Below are 18,696 nucleotides of genomic sequence, written 5' to 3'. Positions count from 1 at the left end.
TAACATTAGCAATGCAGCTTTTGACCTCTTTGTTGACCTGTAACCAATCTCATAAGAATCAGATTACTGAAGTGTTCGTTGTCCAGCACATTGAGCATGAGAATATGTCACCGTGGCCTTTGCAAAATAGCATTTTTAAGTTGTTTTTGTATTATTTTCTAACATTGTATGCATCAAATTATTATTAACCAAACAATAAATAAAAGAACATAGTAATCCATAATGAAAACAGTCATTAGGGGCAGCCCTAACAGACTTTAATAATACTCTAAATCAGAACAACTGCGCCTAAAAGTTGTGAAATGAAATCATAGAAAATACTGTCAAAAGAATTAATACACAAGAACCTTTTCCAAATTAAAAAACGTGAATGGCTGCAAAACAGTGACCTAGTTGTTTGACATCTCTCTTATTCGCTGAATATCTTTGCTGCGTATGGTTTGACAGCTCCTGGAGGACCTCTGTTGGCGCATGCGCACGTTTTACTTGTTCAGACGTCAACTGCACCAGAGAGAAATCGGACAAACAGTTGGCGGAAAGTCGTTAGCGTAGGGAAGTAATAACTCTTTGACCAAAAGCTTCTCTAGCCTGACTAACGTAATGAGGTAGATTGTCAGACAAGTAATAACACATATCTTGATTGAAATAGACTGGCTTAGCCACAGTGAAAATGGACCAGGAGTTTGAAGACATAGATTCAGAGGGCCGGTGGCAAAAACTCTACCTAGTAAGTCTGTTAGCAAAGCTAGCATAAAGCTAACGTAAATAGTCAGTACTTCAAGCGCGCATTTAATTTAGCAAGCTAACAGTTCGGCTAGCTCGTCAAGTATCCCATATTGAGCCTGTTAAACATCGCTAATTTTTTTGATACCTTTGGTTTGGTTGTTTTTAAGTTTTTTTTCAGTTTGTGTATAGATGTGTGACACTGCTAATGTTACCGTAACGTTAAGCATTGTCAAGTGTCTTAAGCTTGTGCATGTGGTTGAAGCTCACAGTGATTAACGTAAGCTACGTTACATAGCTAAATTATTCACTTGTTTGACTGTTATACACCTCTACAAGTTTTATTCTCCACATTAGTGATGGAAGTAACTGTGTTTGTTCACTGATTATTGGATGTCAACTTTTCAAATAGGATGACATATGTTTCCTGCTCGCTCTGATCACTGTGTGTGTCGATTTCTTGTTTCTAAAACGGTCTTTCTGTTGTATTCAGGAAATTAGGAATCAGTCCCACGAGTGCTCCTACAAAGTGGCAAAGTATCCAGAGAATCGCAACCGTAATAGATACAGAGATGTCAGTCCATGTAGGTACATATTAGTTAAAACTGCTCACAGTGTGACGTTTCTAAAGATCTCTTATAATAATAATACTTTTTAATTTTGATGCCTCCAGTTGATCATAGTCGGGTGAAGCTGGAGAGCACAGAAAATGACTACATCAATGCAAGTCTGGTGGTCATGGAGGAAGCCCAGAGAAGTTACATATTGACTCAGGTAAGTCCAAGGCTTTTTATTCCACTAATAACAATCATGCCTATTTGCTTATTATCTTTTGGATAAATTGACTAATCGTTTGGTTTGTAACACATCTTAACCTTTAATACCTAAAGTGACATTGTCACATTTCTTTGGTTTGTATAACCAAACAGCCCACAGTGCATGTGCTTTTAGTGATGAGTACAGTCTCTGCATCACTGTGTAATGTCAACTGAAGGAGTGTGTTTGTGGTTTTACGACAACTTGTGTGGGTTTATGTGGCCACGTAGCTACAAAAACAAGTAGAGCTGGTTAATGTTATGATCTTTCTGATGCCATATCTTTTGAAATGTAGGAGCGTGTTTCAATTTCAAAACGGTAAATAATGATTGATGAAGAGTAAAGAAATATTTATGTAGAGGCCATACAGTATTTTGTAACTAAGCTTTTTTTAATGATGACGTGCTACAGTTAGCTATGTACAGTTATATAGACTTGTAATAAGTGAAATAAGTATTAATAAGTGTGTTAAGTCTGGGAAAATGGAGACTAAAAGAATGATAATATCACAAGGTGTATTTATAACTTAAGACAGTTAGACTGGCTCTATTTTATATCCTTTCTTTCTACATATAACGGACCATACAAAAAGTTTTGACCTTGATCAAGGTTATTTAAAAACTAAAATAAATCAACATTAATGTGTGTCATATGTATTGTCTTCACAACACTCTTGCCTACAGACAACATTGTTTATGTGTAGCCATGCATATAACAGAACAAACCGCAGCCTTGAGATGAATTTTAACTTGCATAGCAAGGAGTAAAACTATTAAAATGTGTCTCTAAACTGACTTCAAATTGCAAATAAATAAACCTCCAGAGGATAATCTGTCTCAGGAAGACCCTTGTCGGATATACTTTCCATTTAGTTGGAGACCCCAAGTCTGATCCAAGTCAGCTGCTTGGTATTGACATTTGCTTGTGGGAAAATGTTTTGCAAGTACTCACCATTATTTTAAAGTAGGGCTGCACAATTTGAGAAAAATCGAAAAAATTGATTATTGTGGACAATATTGTGATTGCGATTTGATTATAATGGAACAAATGGTTGTACTTGCTTGGAGTGTACTTGCTTAATTATAAAGGAAAATGCATGAAATAGTGACTTTGAAATGTGTTTTTCTCAACTTGAACAAAATTAAACAACAAACAATATTTATAACAATAACTTTAGTAAAACAGAACAAAGGGTTCATGTTGCTCTCAGGAGGAGATGGCTAAAAGGAGCACATATTGGCACACTGGCATCCTAGGTCTAAATCTACATCTGTGTAATGCAGAGGCTCTATCCACAACCTGGAGGAGGAACTAGTATACATGAGTGTATTAGCATAATATTATAACATTAAATAAAGAGTATGATGCTCAGTTAATAGTAAACTGTTAGTATAATGTTAATATATTAATTACTATATTCATTATAATTTCATTTAATAGTATACTATTTTACCACTAGTTGATTATTAAATCCAGTTACAGCTGTTTCATTTCTGTGGGTTGTTCTTATTTATTTAATCCTGGTGCAAGCAAAATTATCTATATTGATCTCTAATTTGTTAATGCTAAGTATTCACTTGTCAATAATCATGTTGTTCAACATTTAATGATTCGCTGTAGCATGTCAGATTTTTTTTAATGTCCTTCTTGCTGCTCCGGTGGCGAGTCCGGGTATGTTTTCAACGATTAGCAGGGGGGAGTTACGGTAGGCTGTTGTCTTCAACGTTACTCGCTCACTGCCTATAAATTACTTTTTGTGGTTCGTACTTATCTGTTTTTAGGGGCACATGTGACAGCCCGGTGTAGGCGGAGATAGTGAGCAGACTGTAGCACAAACTGAGAGGAGAGTCTCACACACACACTTTTTCTGCTTAAATCGCACACTTTTTGCAGTTATGTAATCGCACATAAAGACATCACGATTGCGATTAGATTAATCGTGCAGCCCTATTTTAAGGATAAAAAACTGCCATCTAAAAGCCAATTTGTTGTGTTACACAACCAGTCACATTAGCAGATGGATTAGAGTAATTTCCTGTTTTAACTCAGTCAGTGAGTATTTGTGCGATGATTGCATTTCAGAATAAAATATACCACCACTACTTGTGTAATTACAGATCCATAAACCAGGCAAATCAAAGGCAGAGAGAAGAAAATTGCTTAAATATAATTTTAGAAGCAGTGACATTTTGGTCTTGACAGTGTTTTATTCATGTAGGATGACACAACATTTGGGGATTTTCATGGGTATTGCTGTGTGAAATATTCCCAACTCTCTTCAACATATTGTTACTTACTATAATTATTGAAGGCCGATGCCTCAGATGGAATGATGTCAAGTCATTTGTAAAGCCAAAGGCATCAACATTGGTCCCCGAAAACAGAAGCCTAACTCAGGGGGTTCCCACATTTTGAATATTTTCATCTCGTCTTCAGGAAATAAAAAGGCAAATAACCACTTTTATTATCAAAGTGATGTTTTTTTTTTTCTTGGCTGGGCTGTTGAAACTGATTCTTGTTCACTGTCAGTAAACTACACTGTTGTAAATATTCTGTCCTATGCAATTATATTTATTTCTACACTCTGCCACTACCTTCTGCTGTGCAATGTTCCCTATCAATCACATCTGTATATAAAATGTCTATATAGTGTACATATAACTCTTATTTTTCTATTTCTCTTTTATCTTGTATTTAATGTCTATTTTCCATTGAGTTGTATCTGGAGCTGCTGTCACAAGTGAATTTCCCCAGTGTGGGATCCATAAAGGCTATATAATCTTATCAAATGATATTGATCACTGTGCACTGAAATCTTCTTCAGTAATGTGAAGCCACGGAAAAATTGCTCAATTCAACACAACAAGACTAAAACATCAGGTTTCTTACAGTAAAGGTGAATTTTAGCCTCTCCAAGTAGTTCTAGAAGCAAGAGTTAGACAACAGGCAGACATTTTGGACGTTAACGAGCGAAAAATGTCAACCAATGTCAAAGTGAAATACTTTGTTGGATGCTCAATAACATGCACTGAATGTGTGCCAACGCAAGACGGTGGCAATTTTAATTGTTTTCAAAGTATGTGTGCAAAATTTGAGATAATGTTTGCTTCTGTCCAGTGAATTTTCGGTTTCCTCAAATAGTGGAATCAAAAGCAAAATGGCAGGTGTTTTTTTTATTTCACAGTGCTTTGTTTATTTGCATCCTAATTTATGTGACATCAAACATTGTGTTACTGTACATGGTGGTATTTCTCTTAATCCTGTTACTGACGCAAAGACATGTTGACAATATCTCAGTGTTCTCCATGCCTTTGTGTATGCTATGTATTCAGAATTATTTGATATACATCTGACCTTCAAAGATATTGAATCTTACTGAGAGCAGTTTTCTCAACTCAACCACAATATAACCTTTAGTAGTCTTGATCTTTTCACTAAACTCTTATCATTCTGCAAATCTTGTTGATCGCATTGATAAAGACAATTCTCAGCCAGTAGCTTAGCTATTGCATTCAGTGGATCTACAGTAAAATTATTGTTCATGCCTGGAAGATAACACACATTTCCATTTTAAATGACTTCCCACTGAATTCCTGCTATGTGTGTTTCTGTCCACAGGGCCCCCTCAGGAACACCTGTGGCCACTTTTGGCTCATGATCTGGGAGCAGAAGACCAAGGCAGTCATCATGCTCAACAGGGTCATTGAGAAAGGCTCAGTAAGTACACAATAATAAAAAAGACCAAAATATTGTTGGGTTTGTCATTTGTCTGGTGCGTATGCACCCACACAGGCTGCAAAAGTTCTGACTAGACCACAGAAAAACAACACACACAATTTCTCAAGGTTTGCAGCCTGCTGACAGTGTGAAATGATTAATGCATCTTGTTGAATTAATCTTGTAACTTTGGTTCCACTCTGAAGCTTTACTCTCCTGCCAGCAGGATAACAGGAGTTCAGTGTTTTGACAGCGTGTTCACAGATGTACGCGAGGAGCAGGGGGGCAGCCCAACATCTCTGCTCTTATCCTGCAGTGTCCTTATTAAAACACATTAAACATACACACAGTCACGCAGAAACTATCTCACACGCAGCAGCTGCGATCTCTCTCTCTCCCTCTCTTTCTCAGTAAAGCAGCTGGAGTGAATCTCGCTCAGTCATGAGATTCACTCACTGGCTGTTTTCTTGGAAATTGAAGATAAAGAGCACCTAGTCCACAGATAGTATTAACCTCACAAGGATCTTTTATGTAGGCCAGCTCTCCAATCCTGCAGAGGGAGGGTTGAATAATAGCCTTATCCTCAACAGGTCTGGCCATTGTCTGTTTACTGAAAAAACACTAAGAATATACTGTACAGTGAGACGTTAGTCGTAGACATAACTTAAGTATTTATCACAGTATTTGACCACAATACAGACGGATGACTTGCTGTTCCCTGAAAAGTACTGTTGACATTATTTAAGTGGAATTATTTTGAGCCAGGCCTCTCATATTAACTTTGTCTAAGCTAGATTTGTTTCCACTACTGTTTTATAATAATAAACATTAATTTAGTTTATTCTATTCTCATTCCATTTATTTTGTTTATATAGCACCTTTCATGCAAGAAATGTACCTCAAACGAAGTGCTTTACAACAGTGGTTCTCAAACTTTTTCACGTCAACGACCCCTGAACTGACACAAATTAGACCACGGAACCCCATTTGATAAGATTTAGTCCCAGGACCACCATCTGATAGGATTTTGGCTATTAGATTTTTTTATTCTAGAAAGTATAAGAAATTCATGACCAAAATATTCATGCATTAAGTCACTATGGATGGAATTATAGTGAAAATAAATGATTCCCCCTTTAGCTGGGGACACCCTGGGGGTCCCCGGATCCCACTTTGAGAACCACTGCTTTACAAAACAAAAAAGGAAACAGAACTATTTAAATACTTGTAAAAAGAGGGGGGGATTTTGGTGGGGATGTGTAATGTAGTGGTGCAGTCAAGTTACTGTGTTATGTGAGGACTGTAGTCACAAAGTGAAAAATACCTAGTAGTAATATGTGAGAAGCTGTAAAGACAAAATCCGTGCAGGTATGTGTGGGAAGAGAGAAGACAAAGGCATAGAAAAATGGATTTTATTTTTAATCCAGCTTCCCTCTCTGTGCTGAGGATCAGACTGTCCCTCCTGTTAGTCGTCAGCTGCTTTCCCTCGAGGCCAACCTGGCCACTCAGCCAGCGTCTGCTTTTCATCAGGTGTTTTTCCTTTGTCAGATGTTTAACCTGTTTGGTATCTCTTACCAGGTTTGTCCCCTTTCTCCTTCTGTGACAGGAAAAGTGCGCCCAGTACTGGCCCACTGCTGAGGAGAGGGAGATGGCCTTCAGAGACACACGTTTCTTGGTCACGCTGTTGTCAGAAGACACCAAGTCTTACTACACCACCAGAGTGCTGGAGCTGCAGAATATTAATGTAGGACAGATTATTACTTAGCAAAAGGGGAATTCCTAGTAAAAGGTGGCAAAGGAAAACTGAAATGGTTCAGGGGTGTAACACCAAGACGCATCACAAGGACCTGTGTTGTCCGAGGCTTCTTAGAACTGAAAACATCCTTGTTCATTACTGAGGCTCATTGTTGTTTGTTTCCACAGACTTTAAGGCAGATTACACAGAGTTTATGTTCCCACACACACATCCAACGTTTCGGTAGCATGTAGGTGTGTAAAATTCAAATGAGCTGCAGATTATGCAGCAGAGCGCTATTTAAAATACAGGTTTTTGTCCAAACAAAGAAATTCTGTTATCCATCTTTCACCACTCCTTTATATTCCAAAATGAACACACATTTTTTATACTAAATAAAAAATTAACTGACATGGGTGCAACAAGAAAAATAAGTGTGAGAAATAAGTACACACACGTCGTGTTTTGCTGTTTTGGTGTGTCAAGTTTTCAGAACCTGGTTTTACAGAAACTGAAACTGTAAATTTTTGCATCTGTCACACACTACTTAAACAAGCACTACAATGACCTCAAGGCACCTCAAACAGAACTGATGAATGTCAGCACTGACTGGCTCACTGAAAATGAATGGTATAATAAATGTTTAGCACCTGCTAATGAGGCGTCTGCTTGCCTGTTTTCACAGACGGGGGAGAAGAGAGAGATCTACCACTTTCATTACACCACGTGGCCTGACTTTGGTGTCCCAGAGTCCCCGGCATCCTTCCTAAACTTCCTCTTCAAAGTGCGGGAGTCGGGAGCGCTGGGGGTGGATCACGGGCCGGCTGTAGTGCACTGCAGCGCTGGAATCGGACGCTCTGGGACGTTTTCGTTAGTCGACACGTGTGTGGTCCTGGTAAGTCCTTCCTCTTTGTTCTATATGTTTTTACAAAATATTCCCATAGGCCAGAATCCAAATGGGTTTGGATTTTACCTTTTTAACATTTTGCATGATCACAAAATCTGTTTCAAAAATATTTTGAACACCAAATGGTATATTTAGAGTATAGCAGAATACTTGTGTAAGTAAACCTGTTTTCTGATTGACACCTGGTTCAGAATTTGGTTAAACTCACTATTATGTGATTTTGTGGTTGCACGCCTCTGCAGTAATTAAGTGGGGTTATGTGTCTTGCTCAGGGCGGATGTCATATGGGAATTGAACCCAGGTCTCCCACACAAAGGCATTAGTCTTATCCACTGCTCCATCGCCACCCCCTTAATATATAATATAAGATAAAACAATAACAATAATACTAAAACAAATAAGACATTTTGGTAATAAAACGGTATGTTAGTATTAAGAAAAAGTTATTTGTTTTTTTTAAAGATAGGGTGAATATAGGTTGATGTAGGGGTAGATGAGCCAGATCACAGACAAACAGGATACTAAAAATGGTCATTTACAGCCAAAACTGCTGCACTATAGTCACTGTCACAGACCGGTGATGTGTCACAGTGTCAGAAACCCAACAAACAGCTGAGTCACCAGGTATCGAGGAAATGGAGATTCATCCTGGTTAGTTGAGCTAATTTCCATTGCTTTCCTGTCCAGATGGAGAAGAGGAAAGACCCCTCATCAGTGGACATCAAAAGCATCCTGTTGAACATGAGGAAGTACCGTATGGGCCTGATCCAGACCCCCGACCAGCTGCGCTTCTCCTACATGGCTGTTCTCGAAGGAGCCAAGTGCATCATGGGAGACTCCTCTGTACAGGTACCTGCAACGCGCGCACCACGACCAGTTCCCTTACTCATTCTGACGCGTTCTTTTCCGCAATTGCCCCCTTCACAACTGTCATTAAAATATATCTCGTATCCAGATTGTATTTAGATATGATTTTAACCTGATAACATTTACGCCTGCTATTAATATTTGTCTCCAGTGTCCACATTAAGATCCGATCGCTCTATACAGCTCAAACAACCGTCACATCCTCCTCTCGTTTGCTCTATAATATTTTCCTGAGCCGTCTCTGAATGTGAAACTTAAGTTCCACCTGGCATTGTTTCCTTGCGCTACCTCTCTCTGTTATATTAGTAGTTCATATTGAACTCAGCAGTGCAGGAGTTCACGTTCACAAACGGATATGTTCAGTTTACTGTCCACTGTATGGACACATACTGTATGTGCAGTATGATTTTATTTGTGGGAGACTGAGACCAGTATGTATTTCTGCCCACGTAGTTGTTGTATATGGACTGACGACGCAATGGCATCTAGACTGATTGGCTCCCAATCCAACCTCAGTGCGTCTTGAGTCCCTTTACACCTGTTTTTTCATGTGGTCGAGCTCTATCCGATTGTAATCTGATCACCCAAAACCCATTTTAATGCCAGGTGAAAATCGGATATATTTCTGTATCTAGTGTTTGCCTGTTTTCCCAGTGGGAGTTTAAAAAGATTAAGATTTAGTAGTGTGATAAATGGTGTTGTTTTTCAGTGGATTCTGGTTTGCGTATGACAGCCTGAATGTATCGTGTTTGGAGAAAGAATATTGAACTCAAACAAGAGCAACTTTTAAATAACCCTCAGCTCTTCCCAGGCTTTGTGAAACTGGATAGTGGTGTAATAGGTTTAGTGTCAAACCAGAATACATATTGTTTAAATATTATACTTACTCTCTTGTTAACCTTTGTTTATCTAGTTCAAACACAGACAGCACTGTTGGTTTGTGAGTTTCTCTAGGCCTCTGTTGAATTAGGAATTTGGCTTTAGAGAAAAACACAAAAGTGTGGCAGTGGAGGTCGGTCAGTTGATTGGTAAATTAAGGGGAATAAACATTTGTCAGCAAGAGAGCCACAGTGTGAACAATGTAAAATTAAAAATATATATTATTTACCAAATAAACCCATGTGGAGTTTCCATTGAACTTATTTACTTGAGGTTGATTAGACTAGACAAGAAAAAAAAGTTTATCCACTACATTAATTCACTGACAGGAGGTATGTATATGTAAATACCTGTATGTGCCGTATATGAAACAAGGCTATTGTGGATTTCCCAGCTTATCGCTGGGCGTCCAGGCATGTGCACACTCAAATCTTGCTTTTGAAATGAGAGGGGAAACAATATAAGAATGATAGAGAGGTGTATTAATATGAGAAGCGGCTAGATTTTACACTGTTGAAACATGATGAAGGGAAAACAAACACGTGTACATTTACATTGCATCCTACTTCAACCTTGACATTTTTCTGTGAGTGACACAAATAGAAACTACTGTCTCAATTCATGCAGTCCGAGAGGTTAAAAACTAATGTCAAAATATGATGTTTCCAGGCACTATTTTAGACGATAGCCTGGACAGTAGTAGACATTGAGGTCAATTTTACAAGCCCATGCCATTCATTTTTGTATCTACCTGAATTCTGTTTCACCCACTGGTCTCTATAAACAGCATTTTCCTTCACATGTTACGAGGTCCTTAACTTTTATCACAGCCCACAATCACTGAGGCTGAAACTGAAATTCTTTCATATTTGCTCAGCCTCACGCTTCTTCTGGGCCGGCACTCATAGGAGGAGGATTGTTTGCAGCTTATTGACTTTTGTCAAGAAGTATTGACTTACAACAAATTTAAAGTATCAAACTATAGTATTTTGTTCAAGCCGATACTGAATACTTACAGATAAAGAGCAGGGATTTATGTTCACGATGCTGCAGTATGGGGCTGTCGTTATCATGCATGATTAGGCTAATAGCTTAGTTTCTTGTCGTACACAGAACATCACTCCATCGTATGATTTTATAGTGTTTCCCACAGGATTTAAAGAGACTATGGTAGGCAGTCCTGGGGCATGCCCCCCACCCCGGAAGAAAATTTTGTACATTTTAAAGTTAAATGTATTAATTTGGTGCAAAATTAAGAGGCTATCTATGAAGAACTTTGTACGCTTGTAAATAATGTTGTGCTCTAACAAACTATTTGAGGGTGATGAAACAGCAACAAAAGTCAACAAATTAATTTTATGTTTTTCCAAAAACCCAAATCAAAGAATAGAAAATAGAATAAGTAATTTCCCTAACATTTTATTGTAGTTCTTTTTTTTTTTTTTTTTTTTGTATTGGACACATAATATGTTTTATACTTTCTGTGAATATAATCCAATGAATCTTATTTCCATACTGTATAGACACTTTAATTTGCAAACCGGACATTGTCACGTGTATCCTCGCGCTAAATTCAAGTCAAAGTCCAACCCAATTTGATAAATAATGTTGTATGTGCTTCTTGTATCGCGTAACATGAAGACTTCACAGCCTCTCTTCAGGTAGGACTCTCATACTGCAACACTTGTCTTTGTAAAGAGAGAAACTGACTGGATAAAGTCGCTAACCTGCCTGTCAGCTCGCACCCGTCCGTTACAGTGGAATTACCATAAAGGCTTGAATGCATGTGCTCTCCAAATTTAGGCGCGGCTAGCTTAATCGCCTTCTCACAAACGAGTGACAGAAACAGACCATTAACGTTACCATAGTTACCTCAAAATAAAAGTGGTTGTCTCGAGTCAGATGTCAAAGTGTGTGAGCGTGCGAGCTTACAGCAGCGCCCACAAAACCCAACGTTAGAGGTCTGTAATGTTATTAAGAGATGTGTAAAAATATTTTCGGGTCATTTTGAAACTATGGCGGCGCAAATTTAGACTATGGCGGGCCGCCATGGTCTCGTTAATTAATGGGAAACACTGATTTTACAAACATCATGACCAATTATGGCCTTTTTTTAAAGGTCTGAAATATATCCCACTCAAATTCTTTTGTATTTATTTATTGCATTACTAGAAAATAAAGTTGAAAGTAAACTATCTTCCTCTTCTCTTGGTCTGTTATTCTCCCTGTGTAGAACCGGTGGCAGGAGTTGTCCAGGGAAGATCAGGAACCCAAATCGGAGTCTCCCCCTTCAAATCAGACTCAAGCCAGGTGTCCGACAGAGCGGTGCAATGGCAGCCAGCGGGGAGGTCAGCTAGAGGAGGGAGGCGACTACAGACAGGATGGCAAAGTACCCACACAGTCTCCCTGCAAGGAACAAGAGCTGGACAGCAGCACAACACAGTCAGTACACTCGCACCAATTGTTAACCATTATGTCATAATCAATTGATAAATTATCTGAATCAGTGGTGATAAGCTAATTGCTCTTTCAAACAACTTGACAAAGGTGACATGATTCCCACAAAAAAGCAAAGCTAGTCTGTGAAGACAGTTACTGGTAGTAATCATGCCATTATAAAGGGACAGTTCATCTTTGGCAGACGGCCAAACAACTTTTCACCCATTTCCCTCCTCTTTTTTTTTACACAGCAAACGACGCAGAGAAGACAGTATCTCCAAATCAGGAACAGCGAAGACACCCCACAGCAAGCCCAGGACAAATGATTCAGAGAAGAAGAGAAAAAGGTTAAGATTAAGTCTTTTGGTTAAAAAACACATTTATTTTTCATACACAAAGCACACAAAAGTGTTGTTACCTTCCAGGATGATTTATGTCATGCACCGTCACAGTGCAACTTCTGTTTTACTTGCTGTGTCTAGTCTGTGCCAAGTACGTGTTAAGAAAAGATCTGGTGTTGGTGCAATCACTAAATAATGTTGACATGTAGAAAATCTGACCTCACTCTGCTTGCTCAGTGTTGTAGTTACCTTTAGTCTAGATATGAGTCTTTTTTTCAGCTTAACTTCTTTTAATCCCACAGAGTGAATCAAAGTAGGCTTTCCCAGTGCATGACTCAACTTCCTAATAGCACAAGTCAGACTTCATGCAGAGCTGAGGCATTCATTTTCTCTCCATTTCTAATTTTCTCCTTTTCTCTCAGCATTCTCAGTCGTTTAGTGTGAAGCCACCAGTCTAGCTAACTGAGCTCTACTTCATGTTCTCACAAAGGCGGGACAGTTAGATCTGATGATGCACTTATTTCTGATGACTGTGCACCTCCAAAAAAAAAATGCTCATTAAGTCATTTCTGAGAAACCTTCCTTTGTTGTGTGACATGTGTCAGTGTTATTCCAGTAATTCGGCCCAAACTGCGCCATTTCTGATGAGGTCTTACTCTGCTGTTGTGGTTCTTCTCGGACAGTTTGGGCTGCATTTGCTGCACATGACAAGAGCTGGCCTGTCCAGCGGGGGGCAGTGTATCTGTACCCCCCTCTGTGGCAGCAACAACAACCACCAGGAGCACATTTAAAGGATGAAGTTTACCTGCAGCTAGTAGAAAGAGCGACCACTCTTGTACATGGAGGTGTGTGTGTGTGGCTGCGATGTTTTTGTTTCTATTAAGGTTTTGTTCTTGTTTTCATTATTCGCTTTGCTCCTGTGGTTTTGTTAATTTTGGCTGCGCTCTAGCATGGTGTGTGTGTGTGTGTGTGTGGGAGTGTAGTGTTTGTGGTTTATGGTTGTTGAAGCTCTGAAATGTCAAATTGAGTTGGAATAATGCAAGGTGCTAATTTAAAGCGTGCATCATAGATTACATTTTGGTGGCATCGTTTCAACTGTCTGTTAAATCCTGTAAAATGTTATCGAGCAAGCCAGCGTAAGACACTGTTATAAATCAACAACCACTAAAGTTTTCACTAAACCACTGCTTTGCAAATTAAGAGTGCTGCTGTTTTGTTCACAAGTAAGGTGTCTAGGACCGAGAATGTAGAATCATTAATGTTCCTTTGACAATCATACAAAGGACATATTAAAGTAACTCACCAATAAAGAGCAAATCCTAGTCCTGGTTTTGGCTGTCAGTTGATCACACTGAATGAGTTGGGGCTCATTAAGGTTTGTTGCATGTTTACTGTGATTTGCTGCTGCTTCTCCTAACTTTCAGAGACGTTTTAAGAGTTCTTTACGTTTCTTCAGGACCATAGCATGGCAGCGCTCCTAAACAGTTTGCGGGTTTTAAACTGCTTCAGTTGGCCTTGTTAAAGGTTTAATGGATGTTTGGATGTTCAAAATTCATCAGGAAATTTATGGTCGGGGGGGCTTTGTTGATTAAATAGGCTGGAGGACGATCAAACATTTTTGTCGTTTTTTGCTGTAGTTTATTAAATTTATTTAGTGCTGCAACTATCTATTATTTTCATTATTCATCTATCTGTCAATCAATAGCCAAAGGTGGCTAATGTCTTGTTAACTGTCCAAACCCAAAAATAATCAGTTTACTATAAGCTCCATCCGCAAAATGAAGAAGCTGAAACAAGGGAGTGTTGGATATTTTTGCTTAGAAAATTACTTGCACAACTATTTGAATATCAGAATAGTTTTTACGATGAATGTCAATTAAAGTATTGTTAGACCTCTATAGATAATCATTCTGTAAAGATTCAGTTCTTTGTAGAAGTTACATTTAATAGTAATGCTGATGTGATTAGGTTTTAGCAGTAAAACACACACACACACACACACACACACACACACACACACACACACACACACACACACACTACATCTAAAGCCAAGCAGCTGGGCAGCATCAGCCGTGCTAGCAGATTTACATGTCTACATGATCTCCTTCCTGTGGCAGATTTGAAACATTACAGCACTGTAAGCCAAAGTGCTCATCTTGAAATTCCCGGAGCTCAAGATTACATCAAAGATGTTCACAGATAATTAAATCTAATTCTGTGCTTTAATCCTCTGCAATAACTAAACGAACATTTGAACACAGTGTGAAATGTTGCTTATTAAACATCATGGCTGCTTTGCACCGATAATCAATCTAATGTTGGTAAGACCAAAGTGATCCAAGACACTGTATCATGCCACAGCTCCTGCTAAGAGTTGAGCAAACCTTCCTTTGTATCAGCTCGGCCTCGTTTTATCTTTTAAACGTGACCAAGCTTGAAGGCACTAAGTAAGTTCCTTTGATCACTCTTGATCACAGCTTCACTCTGGTAGAAAATAGTTTGAGTTCAGCCTCTTTAAATACTTTGTGTCTTTGTGACAGGGCGAAAACCAGCGACTGCTAACCACCTCCACCTGCAGACCCACGCACGGACAGCTCTGACAGCAAAGCCAACATCGGCAGGGAACTCCAGCCTCTCTCCCAACCTCTGTGCCCTTCTTCCTCGACTCCAAAAAACTCTTCCTCACCTCCACCTCAACAGCCAGATCTCCTCCCTTCAACGCTTTTTAAAAACCTTTTTTTCCCCCCAAGCCCAGTAACATTATTCAGCCACCGCACGCCTCCCTCGCCTCTGTCCCCCACCTCACAGGTTTCCCGTGTCTCCTCATCCTCTCTAAACAGTTTACAGCAGACACTTCGACATTCTTTGAAGAGAGCACATTTGAAAAGAGAAACACACCAGCGCCTCATCCCACGGTCACACCTCAACCTCAGTCTGCTCTGCTTCTGGAGTCCAAAAATCTTAATTTTTTTTTGCTTTAATATTATTATTTGCAGCTTTGTCATTCTATTATGCTTCTTTGCGTTTATGAAATTAAGACTGATAATAGTGGCTATGCATTGCCAATTTGTAATGCTGTTCATATGTGTATTTTCAGAAAAACCTTTTTTCAGAGGGGAAAATAAAAATGTTCTATTTTTTATAAGAGATTACTTGAAGTTTTTCACGGTGATGGCGGCGGGTTGGTTAAATATCAAAAGCACTGCCTCCCTCCCACATGAGAAATTCAGTGGCATGTGATGTTTCCATAATGTACATAGTGTTCTTTTTAAAAAGATGTGTGTAAAAAGACATATTTTTGCTTGTAAACATAAAACAAGAAGACGAACAACATGCACAAATTTGATGTTACAGATTTTAATACAGTAGAAAAAGCTGATTTGATAAGTTGTTCTCCTTCTGAAATGAATTTGTCTTAAATTCTTTTTAGAGTGTAATCTTCTAATAAAAACTGGTATTATCTAGTTTACATAACAACCTGCCTTCGCTCTTCTCTGGTTACCTCACCACAAACCTGGTAGTTCATTGATCATAAGCAGCACCTTGAGATTTTGAGAAAGGTAGATGAGAAGATTGGTACTACTCTCAAGTCTGTATGTTAAAAATGAAGTGAAAACCTGCATCTGGTTAGCTGAGGTGAGCATATTACAAAGACTATAAAGAACTAGCCTGCCTGAACAAAATCTGCCAGCTGTTGAAGAAAATCATTCAAGTCCAGTTCAGGAGTTTGCTGAATTGCCTTCACAAAGTGTTTTCCTTCATTATAATAAAAAATTATAATAAATAACCATTATAATAACTAATTCTGAACTAATTCTGAACTAATAAAGGGCGGGGGCGGGGGGGGCAGGTGATGCGTGCAAGGCTATTTTGCCTACCTGAATCTTTTGTTTTATTTCAATTGCCTGTGTTGTAAATGATTGATAAAAATGAAATCCACTTTTGCTGGAGTTGGACGGCTTGAACGTTTTTCGTCTTCTAAAGGGGGGCGTGACAGAAAACGTTGAACCACTGATGAATCCCCACACAACAGTCCTTAGGGTTTGAAATAGTATGTGTTTGTTGGGGGCTGTGGTTCATAATAATTAGGTGTTTTCCTCTCTTGGTATCTAAAAAAGCCCCATTTGTGGTGTCTGGATTTCTCTGTTTGTTATGTATAATCCACTCAGGCCTTTTCTCTGCTCCTCTGACGACTATGGGTGTCCTAAGTCTACTTCTGGGACACCGGAGCCTGCTAGTTCAATGCCTACATAAGCAAAGAGGGGGGATCCTCTCGATTTCTGGTGCATAGCCTGCATATAGCGTGAACCCAAGTAGTACCACCCTCACACTTGGTGGTGGTAATCTAGGCTTTCAGGGCATTTGTTGGTGCAGCTCTCTGATGCAGCATGGTGTGGCATGGTTTGTCCCTTGGAGGAAACTGGATGGTCGCTGCCTGAGAATGGGTTGGCTGAACAGCTGAGGTTAGGTCACATTATATGAGATCATTTTCTCATTGGTTGCATAGGATCACCATTCTGGGATATCTAGCACCAGGGGAGGCAGCCATTCACTTCCTGCAAGTTTAGACTTCTGGTGAGTTTGAGAATCTGTTTATATCTCAACACTCATAGAAAACAGCTGCATTGGATGCATTGAATCAGGATCATCAGCAAGAAATGGGTATTTGGCATGCATTTAACAAATCACCAAACAATTGGCAATGTTTCATGAGTGTCCCTGAGGATGTAATGATACTAAAGTAATGCAAACATCCAGATGGTAGGGGGTAACTGTTTTACCTTTTTGAAAGGTAGATAACCGCCCACCCTGAGCCATGGTTCTGCATGAGGTTTCTGCCTCTTAGAAGGAAGTTTTTCCTGGTCTGTGTCGCCAAGTGCTTGCTCATGGTGGGAATTGTTGGTTCTAAAATAATAATCACAAAGAGTACGGTCTAGACCTGCTATATATGAAAGTGCAATAAGAGAACTTTTGTCTTGAATTGGCACTACATAAATAAAATTGAACTGAATTGAATAGGTGACAAGCTTTCATTAGTGCAAGATCTGAGTTGGAGAAAGCCGTAAGCCGAAAGGTCAGGGTGACGTTTAGATAAACAGGAAATTATATCCCCACAGTCAGTTACAGAGCTCACCATCATCTTCTGTAGGTAAAAGTGTAGCAGGGTTCAGAATAGAGCACCTTTTGGGTGTAATGTGTGGAGCAGTGAGTGTTACTCCTCTCTCTCCGTGACTGTGAGTGGAGAACCTAAGACAAAACCAGCAGATTTGTTAAGCGCAAGTGCAGCTATGACTTTAGCTATGACATGGTGGAAGTCCTCTTTCTCCACAGGAAGCAGTCTGAAGGGGGAAAAAGCAAGGGGTCGGTAAGAAGAGTTATGACTCTGAATGAGGACAGATTGCGCAAATCAACAGTGGTCAATTACAGTTTAGTCACTCAAGTTGGTAGGTGTTGAATGTTATACCTCGGTTTAGACACAGATTGACTCACAGGTCAAATGCTTTCTCTCTTTTCCTGAGAAAGAGGACACTGTAACCTTGGCAAGGAGGCATTATGTTTTAGTTATATCTCTACTCAAACAAACATCATAAGAGGAGGAGGCCTATACTGGCTGAGGCATGCTGGCCACTATTCTGTCTATCTCAGCTGTTGTGTCATCTTGGTTAGACTCTAAAATATGTCATCTGGTGTGCAATTTATGATGTTGTTTGGTTTGATAGGTTCACGGGGGTGGTGTCTCCCAGGAGAAAGAGGTGGTGCTACACGCTGTCAGTAAAAAGCTTATAGGTAGTACTACAGTAGCCTCAGATACAAGTAGACACATAGGAATGTCTCCAACCCATTAAATTAAGTTCTTCATTTGTTTTGTCAAAGTAATGCGATCACATTTGTTAGCCTTTCGGCTGGAGGTGCCATATACAGGGCAAGTTTAGATTGGGTTGCTGCAAATGAGTCATTTCACACCACAGTGGAAGGAAATGGCAATGCCTTTAGTCTCAGGAAGGTGAGGAGTGGAGTTGTCCAAGGTGTGTGTGTCCAATAGTCACACAGAACTCCACTGCCATTTTCTCCTCTTTGCTCTGCCTCTGTAATGTGAGATACTTAGAAAAACCACTTTGATCCATAAACATTTTGAGGGGTTTTTTTTGTATTAGGTGACCATATCACTGAAGTAACTCTCGAAGATTTGAAAAGGAAAATGAAAAATGACGTCCACAACAGTAACAGACAAAAGGACGCCCAGGAAGTGACAAACAATAAACCTTTTG

General features: G+C 39.3%; 1 protein-coding gene across 1 annotated transcript; it reads left to right on the top strand.

The window, feature by feature from the left end:
* The first annotated feature begins 493 nt into the window (after positions 1-493).
* Positions 494-15,904, top strand: ptpn2b (protein tyrosine phosphatase non-receptor type 2b). Its single transcript, XM_038723877.1, has 10 exons — positions 494-727; positions 1,217-1,307; positions 1,397-1,497; positions 5,158-5,256; positions 6,863-7,000; positions 7,677-7,886; positions 8,586-8,747; positions 11,878-12,086; positions 12,335-12,430; positions 14,968-15,904. Exons 1-10 carry the CDS (start codon positions 671-673, stop codon positions 14,987-14,989), a joined length of 1,185 nt encoding a protein of 394 aa, XP_038579805.1. The 5' UTR covers positions 494-670; the 3' UTR covers positions 14,990-15,904.
* The last annotated feature ends 2,792 nt before the right edge of the window (positions 15,905-18,696 follow it).

The sequence above is a fragment of the Micropterus salmoides genome, unplaced genomic scaffold, assembly GCF_014851395.1.
Source record: "Micropterus salmoides isolate LMB-PRFRI ecotype aquatic unplaced genomic scaffold, ASM1485139v1 Ms_hic_scaffold_1607, whole genome shotgun sequence".
NCBI classification, from domain to species: domain Eukaryota; kingdom Metazoa; phylum Chordata; class Actinopteri; order Centrarchiformes; family Centrarchidae; genus Micropterus; species Micropterus salmoides.
The sequence above is the reverse complement of the archived record's forward strand: the minus strand, read 5'-3'. Positions and strand labels throughout refer to the sequence as shown.